This window comes from Rana temporaria, chromosome 12, assembly GCF_905171775.1.
Source record: "Rana temporaria chromosome 12, aRanTem1.1, whole genome shotgun sequence".
Classification (NCBI taxonomy): Eukaryota; Metazoa; Chordata; class Amphibia; order Anura; family Ranidae; genus Rana; species Rana temporaria.
This window is the reverse complement of record NC_053500.1, coordinates 51,759,452-51,778,589: the sequence shown is the minus strand read 5'-3', so window position 1 is coordinate 51,778,589 and position 19,138 is coordinate 51,759,452. Positions and strand designations below refer to the sequence as shown.

Here is a 19,138-nt window from a genome sequence, read left to right as displayed (position 1 = left end):
CGGCAACCCCCCCTTTTTTTATTTATTTTTTGTAAAAAAATGTTTTTTTTTATATATTTTTTATTTTTATATATATATAATATATATAATATATACATCTGTTATGTGTATATGATGTACAGGTCTGTCATATGTGGACGGGTTGGATAGGGGTGTACCTGCTGTCTGGGGGAGGGACTATCTCTGGCAGGTTTGGAGTGTACAGAATATTTGCCCCATAGGATCTCTATTGCGATTCATGTACATGCGTGTTTTAGGGGATAAGAAGTTATTTGGAATTTTCACATTTCTGTCCCTGTGTGTGTGTGAGTGTTTGAGTGTTTACATTAAAACCTTGGTGACCCATTAGCAGATGATGTGTGTTGGTTGGGTGGGTGCCGGTCGCTCTCCCGTTGTCAATACTCTTAGGGCTACAAGGCAATTCTAATCCCTGGTCACTAAATATACAATCCCGGAATGTAAGGTATTGTAGTGTAGCAGTCCTTGGGCTGAAGTCAGATGGGCAATTCTACTACTAGAGTCACATTGCCAGCTGTAGGAACACCAAGTGCTAGTTCCCACCAGTCGCAGTTCCGTGTGCTTTTTTTTCCTGCACAAAATGCATGTACAGTGTTTTCCATGCATTCCAATGGCTCTAGTTCACACCATGCATTCCGTTTCTGCATTGGAATACATGGAAAACCCTGTGCATGCGTTTTGAGGCCCGGTTCACACTTGTGCGATGCCGGACATCGCATGTAATTCACAGCGCACTGCTGTTCGGATCAGAATCGGATCGCATGTGTGTTCACACCTATGCAATCCGATTCATGTCTGAACTGAACTTTAAAAAAAAAAAAAAGTTTTTAGGGGTCCGGAGGTCCCCGGGGGCCCCCAGGGCCCTGGACGGCAACCCCCCTTTTTTTTATTTATTTTTTGTAAAAAAATGTTTTTTTTTATATACTTTTTATTTTTATATATATATAATATATATAATATATATATATATATATATATATATATATATATATATATATATATATATATATATTTATTTTTTTATTATTATTATTAAAGGGCCCAGGGGTCTCCAGGGCCCCCGGATGGCAACCCACCATTTTTTTTTATATATATATATATATATATTTTTATTAAAGGGCTCAGAGGTCCCCAGGGCCCCATGTGGCAACCCCCCCTTTTTTATTTTTTTTATAAATGTTTATTTTTTTATTTTTGTTTATTTTTTATTTTTTATTAAAAGGCCCAGAGGTCCCCAGGGCCCCGGATGGCTACATATATTTATATATATTTGTTTTCTTCTTTATTTCTTCTTTTTTTTGTAAAGGCCCCCCCGCTTCTCAATTTGCGGCAGCCCCCACGCTTCTCAATTTCAGGCGGCAGCACCCCCACCCCCCCTAGGTTCTCTGCTTCAGGGGGCCCATGCCTTAAGCTGTGCAAGGGGCCCCAAAATTCCTGATGGCGGCCCTGCGCATACCTCCCAACACGCACGGATTCTGTGGGACTTTCCCGCACAGACAGCTTCTTCCCACAGTCCCGCAAAAGGGTTAAATTTCCCGCACTGCAAGAGGAGGCAGCACGGAAGCAGGAGGAACCGGAGTGGTGTGTGGAGGACTGTGGCTGCTGAAGGGAAGAAAGCCGACAGCCGGGCTAATGACAGTCTGTGGCCCCGGCTGTTGGCACAGGTGAGAGGCACTCCCCCCTCAACAACTGCAAAATCCCCCCCGCTCAACAACTTTAATGCGCTCCCCCCCGCTCAACAACTTCAATTCGCCCCCCCGCTCAACAACTTCGATCCCCCCCAATTCTTGGCTCCAGGGGGCCCCTTCAACACTCAAGCCCAGGGGCCCCCACCACCCTAAGTCCTGCCCTGGCTATGGGCATTATTAAAGAAAGATAATGCATAAGAAATGAGCCTCCTGTCTGAGGTATAATTGTAAATTTTTTCAGTGGAATAAAGAAAAGAAAGATTTCTGTCAGTAGGTAGATTTCATTTCTCAGAATTTTACATTTATTTATCTATTCTGATAAACTATGGAAACTGCAACATATTGTGCTGATCCCTAATCCCTTATTCTTGTTCTTTATTATTTTTGGTCCAATAATCATTCTAGCTTGATTTAGTGCGTTTCAGCCATATACAGCGCCTTGAAAAAGTATTCATACCCCTTGATATTTTCCACATTTTGTCATGTTACAGCCAAAAATGTAAATGTATTTTATTGGGATTTTATGTGATAGACCAACATAAAGTGGCACATAATTGTGAAGTGGAAGGAAAATAAATGGTTTTCAACATTTTTTACAAATAAATATGTGAAAAGTGTGGTGTACATTTGTATTCATCCCCCCCTGAGTCAATACTTTGTAGAACCTCCTTTCTCTGCAATTACAGCTGCAAGTCTTTTTGGGGGATGTCTCTACCAGCTTTGCACATCTAGGGAGTGACATTTTTGCCCATTCTTTGCAAAATATCTCAAGCTCTGTCAGATTGGATGGAGACTTTCAAGTCTTGCCACAGATTCTCAATTGGATTTAGGTCTGGACTTTGCCTGGGCCATTCTAACACATGAATAAGCTTTGATCTAAACCAGGGGTGCCCAACCTTTTGAAGAGAGAGGGCCACTTAAGGGACTTGGTAACCGGTCGTGGGCCACAATGAGCGGAGCAGGTGGATGGCATGTCCTTGTCTGCTCTGCATATGCAGAGCAGACAAGGACACAGCCCACTATACTTTTTAGCAGATCGGATTGGAGGTAGGACACAAGTCGGTTTATGTCTGCCGCTACTTAGAGGTGAATGAAGGGCCCAATTGGTCAGACTGATGGACTGACCGTTTGAAAGGGGCCCAAGGCTGCTTTCACACTGATGCGCTGCGATTTACCCGCACCCGCACTTTGCAATAGAATTCTATTATATATCTGCAGGTTTGGTGCACTTTCAGAAATCCCACCAAACTCGCAGGTAATAACAGAAGTCTATGGTTCAGTGCAGATAACAGGTAAACTGCTCTGCACCTGCGGATCAGTTTGAAAACAGCCCAGTAACCACTGCAGAACAGATATGCCCAGATATACATTGTGATTTTAGTAATAAAATGACCTTTAATAACAGAGCAGGAGGTTGCGGACCACATCAGAGAGCTCCGTGGGCCACATGTGGCCCCCGGGCCGCTGGTTGGGCACCCCTGATCTAAACCATTCCCTTGTAGCTCTGGCTGTATGTTTAGGGTTGTTGTCCTGCTGGAAGGTGAACCTCCACCCCAGTCTCAAGTATTTTGCAGACTATAACAGGCTTTCTTCTAAGATTGCCCTGTATTTGGCTCCATCCATCTTACCATCAACTCTGACCATCTTCCCTGTTCCTGCTGAAGAAAAGCATCCCCACAATATGATGCTGCCACCACCATGTTTCACAGTGGGGATGGTGTGTTCAGGGTGATGTGCAGTGTTAGTTTTCAACCACACATAGCGTTTTGCTTTTAGGCGAAAAAGTTCAATTTTGGTCTCATCTGAGCAGAGCATTTTCTTCCACATGTTTGCTGTCCCCCCCCCCCCCCCACATGGCTTCTCACAAACTGCAAACAGGACTTCTTATGGCTTTCTTTCACCAATGGCTTTCTTCTTGTCACTCTTCTATAAATGCTAGTTGTCCTGTGGACAGATTCTCCCACCTGAGCTGTAGATCTCTGCAGCTCCTCCAGAGTTACCATGGGCCTCTTGGCTGCTTCTCTGATTAATACTCTCCTTGCCCGGCCTGTCAATTTAGGTGGACGGCCATGTCTTGGTAGGTTTGCAGTTGTCATACTCTTTCCATTTTCAGATGATGGATTGAACAGTGCTTCGTGAGATGTTCAAAGCTTGGGATATCTTTTTATAACCTAACACTGCTTTACAATTCTCCACAACTTTATCCCTGACCTGTCTGGTGGGTTCATTGGCCTTAAAAATACTGTTTGTTCACTAAAGTTCTCTAAAAGACCTCTGAGGGCTTCACCAGTAGTGTATTTAGGTTTTGTGCTGCCCTAGGCCTGACTAAACTCGTGCACCCTAAATTTAAATATTACCCACCCCTTCCTGTCAAGGCCACACCCCTTTCTGTTTAAGACCCACCCTGAAAATTTTGAGTGGGAACACTAGTTCTTAGGGCTTGGGGGGTGGACAATGGATTTCCTTAATTTGCATAATTTCCTCTCACTTCCTGTTTGGCTGTGGGGCAGGAAGTGAAGGTAAATCTCTGCAATGGGACAGGGATGGTAAAAAATAAACTGACAGGGGCTATAACCCTCCCCTTTAAGCACACATTTCTGATAATTTTATGGAGAAGACTAAGAAGATATAACCTTGTCAATGGTGCAGCATAAAACACATAGCACAGTGAGGAAGGTTTGTGGTCCAGGATGATAGGACAGTCAAAATTAGAAGCAGCTTGTGTTACACTAACAGTAGCGCAAGCCAGCGGGGACTCTTTCGGTGCTGCCCCCCTGCAAAGTGCTGCCCTAAGCCTGGGCCTTGTTGGCCTAGGCCAGGATACAGCGTTGGTCTTCACAGAACCGCTATATTTATACTGAGAATAAATTACACACAGGTGGACTCTATTTACTAATTAGGTGACTTCTGAAGGCAATTGGTTTCACTAGATTTTAGTTAGGGGTATCAGAGTAAAGGGGGCCGAATACAAATGCACACCACAGTTTTCACATATTTATTAGTAAAAAAAAAATTAAAACCTTTTATCATTTTCCTTCTACTTCACAATTATGTGTCACTTTGTGTTGGTCTATCACAGGGGTCTCCAAACTTTTCAAACAAAGGGCCACTTTATTGCCCTTCAGACTTTAGGAGGGCCGGATTGGGGCCAGCAAGGGAAGAAAATGTCATGGACCCGGCATCAGTGAGAACAAATATGGCCTCAGGGTTGGTGGTCAATTGGAAGAGGAGTATTCCCTCTGTCATGTCAAAGTTGCACATTGACATGACCATATGACCATATACTGTAAGACAGGGTTTGACAAATTTGCTTGGAATCTAGGCCTTCACATCACGATGGTCTGGGACCTCTTGCAGCAGGGTTCGACAAAATCCGGGCGCCCGGTCACAATTGCGACTAGAATTAGTAGCCTGGCGCCCGGGGGAAGCTTAGGCCTGCAGAAGGCCGCAAAGCCGCAGCCTTCAATTACCGATGGGGTATCCTGTGTCTCCGTGCACCCCCACCTCCCCCGGCGCGCGATTGCATCGGGCCGCGCCATCCGGTAATTGAAGGCTGCGGCTTTGCGGCCTTCTGCAGGCCTAAGCTTCCCCGGGCGCCAGGCCGCTAATTCTAGCCGCAATTGTGACTGGGCGCCCGGATTTTGTCGAACCCTGCTGCAAGAGGTCCCAGACCATCGTGATGTGAAGACGGAGTCTCAGGGCCACACCCAAAATTACTATGTAAGCTTCCCTTGCTGACCTCTCCTGATAATGCTAGTTTCGTGGCTCTCATGCTGATACCTTGGAGTGGGTATTGAGGAGGGCCCAGTACAAAAGTTCATACACCTCAGAGGTGTAATAGAAATGTTTATTAGTTAACCACTTAAAGCGGAGGTCCGGTAAAAAAAAAAAAAAATAATTAAAAGTCAGCAGCTACTAACACTGTAGCTGCTGACTTTTAAAAAGGACACTTACCTGTCCTAGTCGCCAGCGATGTCGGCCCCCGCTGAGGCCGATCCTCGATCCTGGCAGCTCCAGGCGCCGCCATCCACAGTAAGGGAAACAGGCAGTGAAGCTGTGCGGCTTCTCATTTCCTACTGCGCATGCGCGAGCAGCGCGGCGCTTTGTGAATGGGCCGGCTGCTTTCTGGGATACACACAGTTCCCAGAATGCAGTGCACCCCATTCACAAGAAGAAACCAAGTGAAGGAGGAGGAAAAGGATCCACCGGAGGATGAAGAGGCAGATTCGGGACATCCGCATAGCAACAGCTATTTTGGGTAAGTAAAACATTTTTTTTTTGGGGGGATTTTTGGAGTAAAACATTTTTCAGGGTGGAACTCCACTTTAAAGCGGATGTGCCATGGGAAAAAAATATTAAAAGCCAGCAGCTACAAATACTGCAGCTGCTGACTTTTAATATTAGGACACTTACCTGTCCTGGAGTCCAGCGCCGATCGCAGCAGAGGACGAGCGATCGCTCGTCTCTCTGCTGCTCCCCCCGCCATCCACGCTGAGGGAACCAGGAAGTAAAGCGCTGCGGCTTCACTGCCCGGTTCCCTACGGCGCATGAGCGAGTCGCGCCGCGCCCGCCGATTGGCTCCCGCTGTGTGCTGGGAGCCGAGTGTTCCCAGCACACAACGGGGGGGGGCGACGGGATGTGACGGAATGCCCGTCTTTTGCCCGTGAATGCCGGGCCGGAAGTGGGTGCAAATACCTGTCTTTAGACAGGTATCTGCACCCCCCTGAAAGGTGTCAAATGTGACACCGGAGGGGGGGAGGGTTCCGATCAGCGGGACTCCACTTTAGGGTGGAGAACCGCTTTAAGGACCAAGCCTCTTTCTGAGATTTGTTGTTTACAAGTTAAAGCGGTGGTTCCCCCTTAAAAACAAATTTTTTTTATTCCACTGCCCCCCACATTCCATCACGATTAAGGCTCTTATTTTTTTCCTGCTGTACATACCTTTGTACATACCATTGACGTTTTGCCCAAAAACTAGCTCCCCCCTGTCGCGTAAGCCGCGTCACGGTTGGCGAAAGGAGCCGAACGGCGAGTCGGCGCTATACTGCGCATGCGCATCGCCGTTCGGCTCCTTTCGCCAATCGTGACGCGGCTTACGCGACGGGGGGAGAGCTCGTTTTTGGGCAAAATGTCAATCAACAGCATGTGAGGAACGCCCACTCCCGCGGGACTCGCAACCCGGATGCACGGGTGAATATGCTGTACTAAGGTATGTACAGCAGGAAAAAAATAATAAGAGCATTAATCGTGATGGAATGTGGGGGGGCAGTGGAATAAAAAAATGTTGTTTTTAAGGGGGAACCACCGCTTTAAAAACATTTCTTTTTGCTAGAAAATGACTTAGAACCCCCAAACATTATAAACCAAAAATCTAACACCCTAGAGAATAAAATGTCCGTTGTTGCAATACTTTATGTCACATCATATTTGCGTAGCGGTCTTACAAGCGCACTTTTTTTAATTAAAAAATAAGACAATGGTAAAGTTAGCCCAATTTATTTTTTATATTGTGAAAGATAATGTTGAGTAAATTGATACCCAACATGTCACACTTCAAAATTGTGCTTGCTCGTGGAATGGCGACAAAAATCTTCATACAGGTTGCATGTTTTGAGTTACAGAGGAGATCTAGGGCTAGAATTAATGCTCTCGCTCTACTGATGGCGGTGATACGTCACATGTGTGGTTTGAACACCATTTTCACGTATGCGTATTTTTTTCTTATTTATTTTACATTTAATTGGTATTTTTTACACTGTTCTTTTTAAAAAAAAAATGGTGTTACTTTTATTCTTTTTACAAGGAATGTAAACATCCCTTGTAATAGAAAAAAGCATGACAGAACGTCTTAAATATGAGATCTGGGGTCAAAAAGACCTGGGGCCATATTCCCGTAGATTGTAGGCGGGCGGTGCGTAAGCCATTTACACTACGCCGCCCCAACCTACAGGAGCAAGTGCTGTATTCCCCAAACACTTGCTCCGTAGTTTGGGGCGGCGTAGTGTATTTGGCCCGGCGTATCCCCGCATAAATCCAAGGGGGCGGCTTCTATTTAAATTAAGCGCGCCCCCGATTCTAACGAACTGCGCATGCGCCGGGCTTAAAATAGCCCAGTGCGCATGGTCCAGTTCTCGGTGTAAAACGTCAATGACGCCGACGTGTGCGTCATTGACGTAAAGTCGTATTTGCGGACGACTTAGTAAAACGACGTACCCGACGAGAAAACACAACGCGGACCCGACGCCATACTTAACATGGCCTACGTGGGACTGGCGTAAGGTTACCCCTCATATAGCAGGGGTAACCTTACGCCTACGCAAACGACGTTAGCGACGGTTACGCAACGCGATTTCGTTCGGGAATCGGCGTATCAGGCTCATTTGCATAAACAAATGAGACCTGAACGTAAACGCCACCTAGCGGCCGGCGGAGTAATTACATTTAAGATCCGACAGTGTAAGTGACTTACACATGGCGGATCTTAAGCGTATCTATGCGAAAATGATTCTAAGAATCACTCGCATAGATACGCGGGCCAAAAAAGAGAGATACGATGGAGTATCCTGAGATACTCCATCGTAACTATACTCAGAATATGGCCCCTCAGATCTCATATTTACAGAAAAATGCAATAAAAAAAATGTTGTCTTTTAAGTTTAAATTATTTTTATTATTTTCACATAGAAAGAAAAAACTTTACAAACTTTCTTAAAATTTTTTAAAATCAACAACCGTTATAAAATTCATAAGTTCTTCATACATGTAACATATACAAACTACATACTACAAAAATACAAAAAACATTTGTGTGGGTACAGAGCTAGGTCCATCCTTATAGTACTATCTCTATGATGATGTTCTTTATACTAGGGCACATTCCCTTCTCCTCTCCCCTCTCTCTCCCCCCTCCATTGAGCCTAAAAAACAAACAAAAAAAAAACCCTAGTGAAAAAGAGGGAGCAGGAGCGAGGGGGTTTTATCCAAGTACTTCCATATAGTCCGTACCTGCTCCCCCCTCCCCCTGCGCCCAACATATTCCTTTATATATATACCCATGTGTCTCTTGTCATCAGACCAAGAGAGGAGAGAAAAAAAAGGGGGGGGGGAATTTCCCTTTCCTTCTCTCCTCTCCCCCTCCTCCTCCCTGCAAAACCCTGGGGAAATTACCCCTTTTATAGTGTAACCCATACCTATCCCCGTGTCCATATATGTGTCTTTACTTTTTACGGAAGTGAAGTGGTGGACCTTCTATCCTCCTTATCACTTCATATTATGTGAAAAAAATAAATAAAAAAAATCTTTTGAAAAATAAAATAAAAAAATAGCCCTTTAAGAGCTATGGGCGGAAGTAACGTTTTTATGCCACTTCCGCCGTGCTATGGTATGGAGACGGGTGAGGGCCATCTTCCCCCTCACTCAGCTCCATACCCAGCCACAGGAAGGACCTGATTGCCTCCGCTGCTGCCGACGGCTCCGGTAAGCAATGTAGGGGACGGGAGAGCGGCAGGAGGGGGGCACTCTCCCGCCGCCGATAACAGTGATCTTGCGGCGAATCCACTGCAGAGACCACTATTATCGTTGACCGGACTTGCGCCTGAAGACGAGGATACCTGGGTTATGGCAGATAGCTGCTGCCATAACAGAGATATTACTCTTCAAAGTGTGGACGTATGTAGTCGTGCGGGGGTCCGGAAGTGGTTAAGGACATCAAGTGATGCCAACGCGTTTCGGGGGAAAAGGCCTTTCCCTCTTCCTCAGGGACGGAGCAGTAGATCGTGATGAGATGCAATAGAAGACCCATATTAGAGCTTGATAGAGACTGTCAAATTGTATCATATTATGAACTGCAAGCATGGTTACTGATTCTCAGGGCCGTTTGAAGGAATTTGGGGGCCCCAAGCAAAATGGGGGCCCCCAAGCACCCCCCCTCGCATGCAAAGCCTACGTTAGCGATACACTAATTTTTTTCTATTCTTACCTCCCCTTCTTCCCTGTAGGCTGCCGCTGTAGCGTGGCCGAGCTCCTCTTCCCTACTGCCTCTTTCCCAGTCCCCTATCAGATAGTGCACTTCCTGTCAGTCCGGCTGGGAACAGGAAACTGAATCTCCTGTACCACGCACGGTACCCGGCCGGACTGACAGGACTCCAGGTGGAAGGAAGAGGAGCTCAGCTACATCCTGGGAAGGGGAAGTTGGGGGCCCCAGGCCAGCTCGGGGCCCCAAGCAATTGTTTGTTTTGCCTGTCCTGTAGCGACGGGCCTGCTGATTCTGATATCTTGACTCCTTTATTTTGAACCACTGGCCCTAAACAAGTACAGAGATAAGGATCTTCAACTTTTCTTTGGCATTTCCTTACAACATACCTGTTTCCAGTCAGTGACACAAAATCGCTGAAGCCACAGTCAGGTGACTCTTATTTTTAGGAGATCAGCAATGAGAGGCCCCCTATTTCTATCAAGACAGGGGACCTTTAACCGCTTGCCGACCGCCGCATGCACATTTACGTCGGCAGAATGGCATGGCTGTGCAAAAGGATGTACCCCCTCTGTGACCGTCGGTGTCCCGCGATCGTGTTGCGAAGCGGCAGTAAACAAGGCATTTCCCTGTTCTTCATAGTGATAGGACACTGATCTTCTGTTCCCTGTCATCAGGAGCAGTGATCACTGTCGTGTCACATATTTCCCAGTCCCCACACAGTTAGAATCACTCCCTAGGACACACTTAACCCCTTCATCACCCCCTAGTGTTAACCCCTTTCTTGCCAGTGCCATTTATACAGTAATCAGTGCATTTTTATAGCACTGATGCTGTATAAATGACAATGGTCCCAAAATAGCGTTAAAAGTGACCGATGTGTCCGTCATAATGTCGCAGTCACGATAAAAATCTCAGATCACCGCAGTTACTAATAAAAAAAAAAATTAGGCTTCATTTCCACTGACGTTTTTACAGCCACTTTTCTGAGCGTTTTTTACAGCTTAAAAACGCCCGTCCATGTTATTCTATGGCATCATGCCCACATAGGCGTTTTTGAGCTGCAAATGGCATAGGCGTTTTTGAGCTGTTAAAAAAACACAGGACCAGGGCGTTCTGAAGCTCCAGAGTAGAGCTGTAAAAACGCCAGACGTTAAAAAACACTAAAAAACTTGCGAAAACGCTCAAAAACGTTACCGCTGCATTTTTAAAGCCCCAGCTCACAAAAAAAAATTTATTTTATTTTTTTACAAAATAAACATGGACAGGCGTTTTTAAGCTGTAAAAAAGGCTAACAACAGTGGCTGTAAAAACGCCAGTGGAAATGAAGCCTCAATAATAAAAATGCCATAAAACGATCCCCTATTTTGTAGATGCTATAACTTTTGCGCAAACCAATCAATAAACGCTTATTGCAATTTTTTTTTACCAAAAATATGTAGAAGAATATGTATCGGCCTAAACTGAGGGAAAAAAATGTTGTTTTTTTTATATATATATTTGGGGTATATTAAAGTGGTTGTAAACCCACTATTTGGACTTTTACCTACAGGTAAGCCTATAATAAGGCTTACCTGTAGGTAAGGAGAATATCTCCTAAACCTGCACGGTTTAGGAGATATTCCCCCCGCAATGCGGGCGGCGCATGCGCAGGGGGGAATCCACGGCTGAAGGACCGGCATCCGCCGGACCCTGCCGATTTTAAATCTCCCGCGCGCACGCGCGGGAGTGACGTCATCGCCGCTCCAGCGAATCACAGCGCTGGAGCGGCGATACCCGGAAGACACGCCGGAGCAAGATGACATCCTGCTCGGCGTGGACCAGGTAAGTGGTACACACCCCGTTCCGAGGTAAGTATTTCATAATAGGCTAGTATGCGGTGCATACTAGCCTATTATGCCTTTTGCATTGCAGGTTTGGGGGGAAAAAAAAACTTTATGCGGTTTACAACCGCTTTAATTATAGCAAAAAGTATTGCTTTCTTTTCAAAATTGTCGCTCTTTTTTTGTTTATAGTGCAAACTGATGTGATCAAATACCACCAAAAGAAAGCTCTATTTGTGGGGAAAAAAGGACGCCAATTTTGTTTGGGTGCCACGTCGCACGACCGCGCAATTGTCAGTTAAAGCGATGCAGTGCCGAATCGCAAAAAATTGCTCTGGTCAGGAAGGGGGTAAATTCTTCTGGGGCTGAAGTGGTTAAAGAAGAAAAATTTAATATATTGCACCTTACCAATCCAGATATAGTGGCTACACTCAGGGTAGCAAGTATATCTGTTGATCCTGCCAGGATGCTGAAATCTCTGAGAATTTTATCAGCTATTATCTGGTCTATTCTGTAAAAATACAGACCACCCCATTCTCACCCCACCTGTACCCCAATATTATAAATATGAGAAGAGGGGGAGGTGTTTGTAGCACAGTGCTTCATTGACTATCGCCCTAGGTCAAGAAATGTGTCACTGGCAAGATCAGCAGATGGAAATTAAGAGAAGAAATCCTGGGGAAAAAAAGGATAAGTAATGCAGCCATGACATCCAAGGACTAATACACTGCAATAGACAGTATACATTCTTAGTATTTGAGTTTAGATAGAATAAAAAACGCTGCATAAGCGTGCTCATAGGATGAACCATTATTAATATTAGATCTAGTGAAATTTCCATTTTTTTTTTCTAGGGAACAGAATTTACCAACATCCTGATTCTCCTAACACAGGTGCCCATTGGATGCGGCAAGAGGTGGCATTCAGTAAACTCAAACTGACCAACAACAAAGGTGCCTCCAATAATATGACTCAGGTATGTATCTGTTCATGTAACAGACATAGGAGTAATACGATTACATGTCATGGAGCAGAGACCCATCCTGTGTATCTTAGGCCTTGTACACACGACCGAGTTTCTCGGCAAAAACCAGCAAGAAACTTTCTGGGATTTTTTTTTTGCCAAGGAAACCGGTCGTGTGTACATTTTTCGACGAGGAAACTGTCGAGGATCCCGTCGAGCCAAAAATAGAGCATGTCTTCTTTTTCCTCGACGGGAATGGAGAAACTTGCCTTGTCGAGTTCCTCGACAGCCTAACAAGGAACTCGACAAGGAAAACAATGTGTTTCGCCCGTCGAGTTCCTCTGTCGTGTGTACGAGGCTTCAGGGATAATGCCCCGTACACACGATCGGAATTTCTGATGGAAAAAATTCCGACCAGGTGTATGCCCCATCGGAAATTCCAACCGTGTGTATGCCCCATCGGAAATTCCGACCGCGTGTATGCCCCATCGGAAATTCCGACCGCGTGTATGCCCCATCGGAAATTCCGACCGCGTGTATGCCCCATCGGAAATTCCAACCGTGTGTATGCCCCATCGGAAATTCCAACCGTGTGTATGCCCCATCGGAAATTCCAACCGTGGGTATGCCCCATCGGAGTAATTCCATCGGAAATTTCGATGAATTCCATCGGAGTTTAGATAGAGAACATGTTCTCTTTTACTCCGATGGAATTCCATCGGAATTCCGATTTGATTTTGGTCGGACAAAGGGCCAATCGTGTGTAAGGGGCTTTAAGCTCGGTCACATACTGTGGAGAAAAAATGTAGCGCTGTGGTAACATAGAGAAAATGATTTCTCTGAGTGAATAATAAATTAATAGTCACTGTACTGAAACAGTGATGAAGTGACAAAAACAAAAACAAATGTGAGGTGAATGAATAAACTGGTGCTATAAACAAACACAACCAAAAAATAACAGTGTAAAGTCCATCAAAAAACTTGTGAATGAATGGATGGTAAAATGACCACGTAGACCCTCAAAGGCAAACAATCATTTCATAGGCCTCGTACACACGACCGAACATGTCTGCTGAAACTGGTCCGCAGACCAGTTTCAGCGGACATGTTCGGTCATCTGTACGTCCGACCGGACTATTTTCCGGCGGATCGGACAGGTTTCCAGCGGACAAATGTTTCTTAGCATGCTAAGAAACATGTCCGCTGGAAGCATGTCCGTCGGACATGTTCGGTCGTCTGTACGACTTACCGGACATGTCCGCTCGGCCGAAAGCCCTCGCATGCGTCAAAGTGATTTGACGGCGCGGCCATGTCACTGCGTATCCTGTACGCGGGGATTTTGGTTTGATGGTGTGTACAACCACCAGACCAAAATCCGGCAGATGACATGTCCGATGAAAACGGTTCGGCAGACCGTTTTCATCGGACAGTCCGTCTGTGTGTACGAGGCCTTAAACTCAATGAACATATGAATGCGCTTAAAGCGGTAGTTCACCCACAATCCCATGATGTTACCATCGAGACAGGCATTGTAGCGCGAGCTACAGTATGCCTGTCCCGATTTTTTTAACCCCGTACTCACCTTGTAGTCGTCCATCGTAGATTTCGGCTCCCGCGGGGAATGGGCGTGCCTATGGAGAGGGAGGCTGATTGACGGCCGGCCCTGGCACGTCACTCTCCCCGAAGACAGCCGGAGTAGGTCTCGGCTCTTCACGGCGCCTGCGCACAGGCTATGCGCACGCGTCGTGAAGACCAAGCCTATTTCGGCTATTTCCGGAGAAGCGTGACGCGCCAGAGCCGGCCGTCAATCATCCTCCGTCTCCAGAGGCACGCCCATTCCCCGGTATCTTCGATGGACGACTACAAGGTGAGTACGGGGGTAAAAAATTCGGGACAGGCATACTGTAGCTCGCGCTACAATGCCTGATTTTAAGGTAAAATAATTTTTTTTTTTTTTTTCCCGTCGATAGGGTGAACCCCCGCTTTAACAGAAGGCGTGGATCTGCCTGTCAGCGCCAGCAGATCAATAAGGCATGAAAACTCTCAGGGCACAATCTGCTCGGCTTCCTCAAACTGGATCAACGAGTGAGATCTTAAATATGAGATCTGGGGTCAAAAAGACCTCACATATTATATTTGGACTAAAATGCAATAAGAAAGAAAATTATGCCACAGTTCTCATTGGCTTTCTTATGACTCACCCCCTCCCTTCCTTTCAAACTCTCACGAGAGTGAGAGAGCTGTGCATGATGTCATAAGCCCAGGCTAAAGACCAGACAGGAAACAGGAAGTGGGCTGTATAAGCTAGTTACTGGCAGAAAATAAATGTTTTACTATCCAAAGTTAAAACAACAAGGGCAGAAGATTTAATAGATGGAAAGATGAAAAAATTATTGAAGGTCCGCTTTAAAAATATAGGTGGAATGTCTTGGTCTCCCATTGGCTTCCTTTGTGTATTGGTGGTGATACTGTTAATCCTATCTGCATTTTTTCCTGTCCGCCATTGGCTGTTTGGATGATCCCACCCACTTTGGGGTGTGCCCACTCTTCTTGTTACATTTCCAGTAATAAAAGATAAAATGATAAAAGGAGTGTAATAGTATAATAATATAGTATATAATATTACACGATACATAAAATATAATATAATGTAATATAGAGAATGTAATATCTGTGACAGGTGTACATACTTAAAAATAGTCAACCATAAAAATCTCCACAACAACAGCCATGAACCCAGAAACATTTTTCTCTGTCAGGTCTGAGAGTCCAAAAGGGTGTCTAATTGGATTTCAGTAGAAAGACATCCAACGCGTTTCAGGCTTGGACACTCCCCTTTCATCAGGGCTTGTTTATTTTAGATTCCCTAAATGTGGCTGGATCTTTAAATGAGGCCGGTCTCTGCACTGTACAGATTACCAGGGGTAGAAATTTGTTACATAATATATAACATGTGTTACTTTTCAATCAAGTCTAGCCACATAGAGATTATACAATACAAAAGAATGAAATATTATACTGCAGACCGTTGCTAATGTTTGTCTTTATGGGTTTCAGGTCACTACATAATATTGTCTATCTCTGGTGGTTTTGTCCTAATTAAAATGTATATTTCAGATGTGGCCCTTTGCTAGCCTTTATCCTACGGCCCTTGGGGCACTACTCCTCCCACTGACACCAGCAATGGGCCACTATGTCTTCCACTGATACCAATGATGGGATACTATTCCTCCCACTGATACCAATGATGGGACACTATTCCTCCCACTGACACCAATGATGGGACACTATTCCTCCCACTGATACCAATGATGGGACACTATTCCTCCCACTGACACCAATGATGGGACACTATTCCTCCCACTGATACCAATGATGGGATACTATTCCTCTCGATGGTACCAATGATGGGACACTATTCCTCTCACTGATACCAATGATGGGACACCTTTTCTCCCACTGATACCAATGATGGGACACTATTCCTCCCACTGACACCAATGATGGGACACTATTCCTCTCACTGATACCAATGATGGGACACTTTTTCTCCCACTGATACCAATGATGGGACACTATTCCTCCCACTGACACCAATGATGGGATACTATTCCTCCCACTGACACCAATGATGGGATACTATTCCTCCCACTGACACAATGGGGCACTATGTCTACCACTGATACCATTCCTCCTACTAGGGATGAGCCGAACACCCCCCCCACTCGGTTCGCACCAGAACCGTCTAACGGACCGAAGGTTCGCGCAAACATTTAGAACCCCATTGACGTCTATGGGACTCGAACGTTCGAATTCAAAAGTGCTCATTTTAAAGCCTAATATGCAAGTTATTGTTGTAAAACGTCTTTGAGAACCCGGGTCTTGCCCCAGGGAATATGTATTGATGGAAAAAAAAGTTTTAAAAACGGTCGTTTTTTTCAGGAGTCCTGAAAAAATGCTCAAGGACACCTCGGCTGACCTTGGAAACCCTCGAAAAGGCTCGGAAACACCCGGGAACAGAGTATTTCTGAACGGCTCCAAACTGTTCCGAGTGTCACCGGCGCCCCGCACCTCTGGCCAAATGCGGTACTGCACACCCCATTAGCTTGAATTCTGCTCGTTTTGCGAGACAACACTCGCTTGTTAACCGCGTTACTCGTAAACCAAGGTTCCACTGTACATTGGTTGGTCATTTAAGCATCTGCATTCTTTTTTTGTAAAACCCCCATACCCTAATATTAACAGACAGCTAGGTGAATTGTTTTTATCTTTGAACAATTTCAGCAAGGCATAAAAAGTTGGGAATCTTTGGTTTTGCATTTTATATATATTGTCACTTTCTACTTAAAGCAGTGTTCCGCCCAAAAAAAAAGGGATTTTTAATACAGCTTACCTGTAAAATCCTTTTCTTGGAGTACATCACGGGACACAGAGCGGCATATTCATTACTAGTGGGTTATATGGAGTACCTTCAGGTGATGGACACTGGCAATCTCAAACAGGAAGTGCCCCTCCCTATATAACCCCCTCCCATAGGAGGAGTACCTCAGTTTTGTAGCAAGCAGTATGCCTCCCAAAATGGTCCCCATAAGAGGGGTGGGAGCTCTGTGTCCCGTGATGTACTCCAAGAAAAGGATTTTACAGGTAAGCTGTATTAAAAATCCCTTTTTCTTTCTCGTACATCACGGGACACAGAGCGGCATATTCATTACTAGTGGGATGTCCCAAAGCAATGCTTACAATGAGGGGAGGGAGACATCTTCCCAAGACAAAAGGATTTAATTTAGAGATATACTCAAATCATAATAAATCCAACTTCGTTGAGAAAAATAAATTTAAATTTTAAATTTTACTCAAAAGGGAGCCCCCGGAATCCGAGGGTCTCAAACTGCAGCCTGCAGCACTGCCTGCCCAAAGGCTGTATCAGTATTCCTTCTTACGTCCAACTGGTAGAATTTTGTAAACGTGTGGACAGAAGACCAGGTTGCCGCCTTGCAAACTTGAGCCATAGAGATCTGGTGATGTGCTGCCCAGGAGGCGCCCATGGCCCTAGTAGAATGAGCCTTTAATGATACTGGAGGAGGCAACCCTTTCAAGCCGTAGGCCTGAGTGATTAACTGTTTAATCCACCTCGAGATGGTGGATTTTGCAGTTGCCTGCCCCTTCTTGGGCCCATCCGGTAAAATGAACAACACATCTGTTTTCCGGATCTTCTCTGTAGCTTTAAGATAGGCCTTCATGGCCCTGACAATATCCAAGGTATGCAGCAACCCTTCCTTTCTGGAAGTAGGTTTAGGGAAGAAGGATGGTAATACCAAATCCTGGTTTAGATGAAAACTGGATATAACCTTTGGTAGGAAGGAAGGATGAGGGCGGAGAACGACCTTGTCCTTATGTAAAATAAGATATGGTTCCTTACAGGATAAGGCTGCCAGTTCCGATACTCTTCTGGCGGAAACTATGGCAACCAAAAATACTAACTTCCTTGTCAGTAAAACCAAAGGAATTTCAGCCAACGGCTCAAAAGGTTGTTTCTGTAAACTTGACAGAACAAGATTTAAATCCCACGGACAAAGCGGGGATTTAACTGGAGGATTAATACGTAAGACCCCTTGAATGGAGGTCTTAACCAGCGAGTGGGTGGCCAGCGGCCGCTGAAACCATACTGACAAAGCTGAAATCTGTCCTTTGATTGTGCTTAATGCCAGTCCTCTACCCACTCCTAGCTGGAGAAAACTTAATACTCTATCGATGGTAAACTTACGAGAAAGCCATAACTTGGACTCACACCAGCCTACATAGGCCTTCCAGACCCTGTAATAAATCACCCTAGAGACCGGTTTCCTGGCTCTGATTAGGGTAGAGATTACTTTCTGAGACAGACCTCTACCCCTGAGAATCAGGGATTCAGCTTCCAGGCCGTCAAATTTAGATGCCGTAAGGCAGGGTGGAGGATCGGACCTTGCGATAGCAGTACTGGCCGTAGAGGAAGAGTCCAAGGGTCTCCCACTACCATCCTTAGGATTAGTGAATACCATGCCCTTCTGGGCCATGCTGGAGCTACCAGGAAGACTGGTATGTGCTCCACCCTGATCCTGCGCAGCAGGCGGGGTAGTAACTGGAGCGGGGGAAATGCATAAAGAAGTTTGAACTGATGCCAAGGGCAAACTAACGCATCGGTTCCGCAGGCCCTGGGATCCCTTGTGCGGGACATGAACCCGTCTAGCTTCTTGTTCAGTCTTGATGCCATGATATCCACGTCCGGCACTCCCCATTTCTGGCAGAGTGTCTGAAAGACCTGTGGATGCAGAGACCACTCCCCCGGCAACAGAGTCTGGCGACTTAAGAAGTCCGCCTGTAGGTTGTCGACTCCGGGAATGAATATAGCCGATATGCAGGGCACATGGGCTTCTGCCCACAAGAAAATCAAGCTCCCTTCTTTCTGAGCGGCTTGACTCTTGGTTCCCCCTTGGTGATTTATATATATGCCACCGCCGTGGCATTGTCCGATGTATTTTCACCGGGAACCCTTGTAGTTTGGACGTCCAAGCCCTGAGGGCTAGTCGAGCAGCTCTGAGCTCCAAGATATTGATGGGCAACTGCTTCTCTGCCCAAGAGCCCTGGCGAGTGCAACCATCCAAAATTGCTCCCCAGCCCATCAGGCTGGCGTCTG

At 45.6% G+C, this 19,138-nt stretch overlaps 1 protein-coding gene across 1 annotated transcript in view; it reads left to right on the top strand.

Moving 5' to 3' along the window:
* The window catches only part of TBX21 (T-box transcription factor 21), a 91,370-nt gene that overhangs the window by 47,077 nt on the left and 25,155 nt on the right, over positions 1–19,138 (top strand). Inside the window, exon 3 of the mRNA XM_040330312.1 lies at positions 12,356–12,477. Within this exon, the coding sequence (XP_040186246.1) occupies positions 12,356–12,477 (122 nt within the window). The remainder of the gene's footprint in view (positions 1–12,355; positions 12,478–19,138) is intronic.